At 34.3% G+C, this 3,235-nt stretch overlaps 1 protein-coding gene across 1 annotated transcript; it reads right to left on the bottom strand.

Annotated features, from left to right (window-relative positions):
* Window positions 1-1,247: 1,247 nt before the first annotated feature.
* LOC130745789 (auxin-responsive protein SAUR32) lies at window positions 1,248-2,174 on the bottom strand. Its single transcript, XM_057598175.1, has one exon. It carries the CDS (start codon window positions 1,858-1,860, stop codon window positions 1,489-1,491), a length of 372 nt encoding a protein of 123 aa, XP_057454158.1. The 5' UTR covers window positions 1,861-2,174; the 3' UTR covers window positions 1,248-1,488.
* Window positions 2,175-3,235: the final 1,061 nt, after the last annotated feature.

Below are 3,235 nucleotides of genomic sequence, written 5' to 3'. Positions count from 1 at the left end.
AGTGAAAGATCATCCAAGCTATTTCTTTTTCTTAGAAACATCAAACAGATGTTGTGCTGTCTTAGGCTACTAGCAAAAACAAAGAATTTTTGTTTGAGAAAAACAGGCCAACCAACTATGGTATTTTCTAATGTCAAAAGAAAAACTATATGGTATTTTCTTAAAGCAATTTGTAAATTTCTTTTGAAAAAGAAGGCCAACCAACTGTGATATTTTAAAAGCAATTTATGATTGCCCACAACCACAGAAATTTAGCATATTTTCTTTAATATACAATGATGGACTTTTTAAAAAAAATTGAAAATTAAAAGTCAAGATTATCGCCCATTTTCAGAGGAAAATATGTTGATTGACTTTCAATCTCGGCTTGATTTTGTTTGACAAAGTATAACAATAGAACGTGCAAAATTTTGTTTCCCAAAAAACCCATATGTAATCCAAACTTCTTATAGAATTATTAAAAAATTGCTTAATGAGTTTCCTACGAAAACTACTATTAATGAGTCTTAATGATATTTGTTTAATCAAAATCCCTTGCTTTTGGCTTAAAAAATCTGGATTGTGATAGACACGCCAAGTCTCTTTGAACCACAACTATTCCACCCAACACTTTCTTTGAAACTCATGATCACAACCATATAAATAAAGAAACCATAAGAAAACGAATACTTGATTACAAAGCTGAAAAGCAAGGCCAATTTTGGCTAAACACTGTTTTCATGGGTCCTTTCATACATGCTTTTAACCCAAAATAATTAATTTAGATAGCTAAATATTAGATTTTTAAAGTTAATCATTCTTGATATGTAGCCCAAACTAAGGGCAAAAATTGAATTAAAGTGGGAAAAGAAATGAAAAGAATTCCACGCTTAACTTTATTCCAAATTCCAACCGTGTCTTTCACGATTGCAACTTGCAACAAACAGCTATCATCTTTATTGTAGGATCAAAAACAGCTATCTACTTTAGTGCCTTCACATCAACATAAAATTGTAAAGAAATCTCATATATTGAATAGAAATATGACATAATAAATGTTTATAAATGATATATCAACCCTCAAATATTGGAAAGAGAGAGGCATTAAAATCCTAAATTCATCATAACCGTCCAATCTTATCATCTTAATTGGATTAGACTCCTTAAATTATAAGATATCTCTACATCTGATTTGGATGAAAAGTATGAGCTCATCAATTTTTTATTTTTCATGAATGTATGGAATTGGTGGATGTAGCGAACCCAAATTCAAAAAATAACCATGAATAGACAAATAATTTACATCACAATCACAATTACTCATTTCATCTTCCACTGATCAAACGATTATACCAAAAAACAACACAAATTCAGATCAATCTTTTTTCGTCATTATCATGTCCACACCACATTCTTGCTGCTGAGGAAAATTAAAAAGAAATTACATAAAAAATGGTCATGTAAACACATGATTAATATAATTTTCCTCAGCAATAATAATATATAGAATCAAACTTTGAAGCACCAAGCATGGTGGTGGTGGTGGTGCTGAGATTTGTCCCTGTCGATCATGCCTTGAACGGTTCTGAACTCTTCCACATGGCAGGGTATAGTGATAGGTCCTTTCTGATCAAACCCAAATTCTTCTTCAGCCTCTTTCAGCAACTGCATGAAGAGTGGATGGTTGATGTAGATCACAGGGATCACAAACCTCTCTTGCTCCTCCCCTTGACCCACCATGATTGCCAAACAACCTTTTGGGATGTTGTCCTTCTGATCCTTATTCTTCTCATGGTGGTGGTGGTGGTGATGAAAGTGAAGGTGGAGGTGAGGTATGTGCAAATGAAAACTCATCAAATGATCACCGCTGCCAAGTCCCATATCGTTGAAAAGAAAACCAAGAAGGCTAGTAGAACCTTTAAGTATAGTTGAGCAAGCTTTGGATTTGTGGAATTGAGGGTTATAAGAAAACAAGAGAGAAAGGCCAGGGATCAGAGGCTGATAATATGGCAAGAATGAAAAGGGTTAAGGAAGAGTCGGTGAGAGATCTTGGGATATTGCTCATGATATATGCAAATTAACCAAGAATACAACCTACATAACAATGAACAATGAAAAGGTTTTCAAAAAGAAGAAGAAAGAATTTGAGGATTTGAGAAGGTGGAGACTGGGTTGTATATATAGGAGGAAGGTTAGGTGCTAGGGTGTGCCAATATTGATGATGTTTAATGTGAATGAATTTATGTTGTAGTGGGCCATGATGCTTCTAGGGTTTGCTTCTTGTGTAATCTAAGATTGGGTCTCTAGAAAGAGATAGAGAGATATAGATACCCCCAAAGCTTAGGAGGGTCATTTATCTTTATCTTTTTTTATTTATTGCTATGATATGATATTGTGAAGAGTGATTCATGCCGTGATTCTATTGGATGGTCCATTTCGGGTGGTGATTTATTCTGTTGAATTAATTAATGCAAGAGATTTAAAAAAAAATATTAATGCAAGAGATGATTGATTTTTTAATTTTGATTTCACAGCTAGCTGGATATTTCAATTCGGTATGTGAGGGTAGCATGAATTTAGGATACAGACACATGGGAATCGTAAGCTGAATTAAATTACATTCAAATACTTGTGATATTGAAGATAAAAAATAATTAATTTGTTGTTGATTTTTTATTTAAAAATAAATACACGTGGTAGAACCAAAGTTATCAAATTTAGTTCTTAACCCAATAACAAAAGGGAAGCTCTCACAATATGAGAAAACTCAATATCATTCTGTTGTAATATTTACTCAAGGAGTAATAATTACATAGTGTTCCAAAATGACAAATGTGTTGCATTGAATGGATTTGAATGAAGTCCCACATAGAAAGGGGAGCAACTTTTCAAAGCATTTATATATCATTAAATGTCAACCATTCAACAAAGGGACAAAGAGAGGATATAGTGCCACATGTGCATGGTTTGGTGGTCCCAAGCTTTTATGTCACATGTTCCATTCACACCACCCCTCGCCGGCGACACCGGTGTGGGCGTAGAAGCGCTAGTGGCGGCTTGTAGACGGCACTAGAGCACGACGGCGACGGCAACGCGGTTGCCGTAAGGTCTGTTTGTTTTGCTCGTTTTTTAATTTGAATTTTGCAACTGTTGGTAACAGACACATCTGTTGGTAACAGACACAATTCATGAAGGGTCGCAACCTTATAAATTGTTCTGTTTGGCCTATAAATAGAGTGCATGTTCAGAATTCAAT

Source organism: Lotus japonicus, chromosome 1 (genome assembly GCF_012489685.1).
Source record: "Lotus japonicus ecotype B-129 chromosome 1, LjGifu_v1.2".
NCBI classification, from domain to species: Eukaryota; Viridiplantae; Streptophyta; class Magnoliopsida; order Fabales; family Fabaceae; genus Lotus; species Lotus japonicus.
The sequence above is the reverse complement of the archived record's forward strand: the minus strand, read 5'-3'. Positions and strand labels throughout refer to the sequence as shown.

Coding starts and splice junctions, on each gene's coding strand:
- LOC130745789 (XM_057598175.1), bottom strand. CDS start 1,860: ATGGGACTTGGCAGCGGTGATCATTTGATGAGTTTTCATTTGCACATA.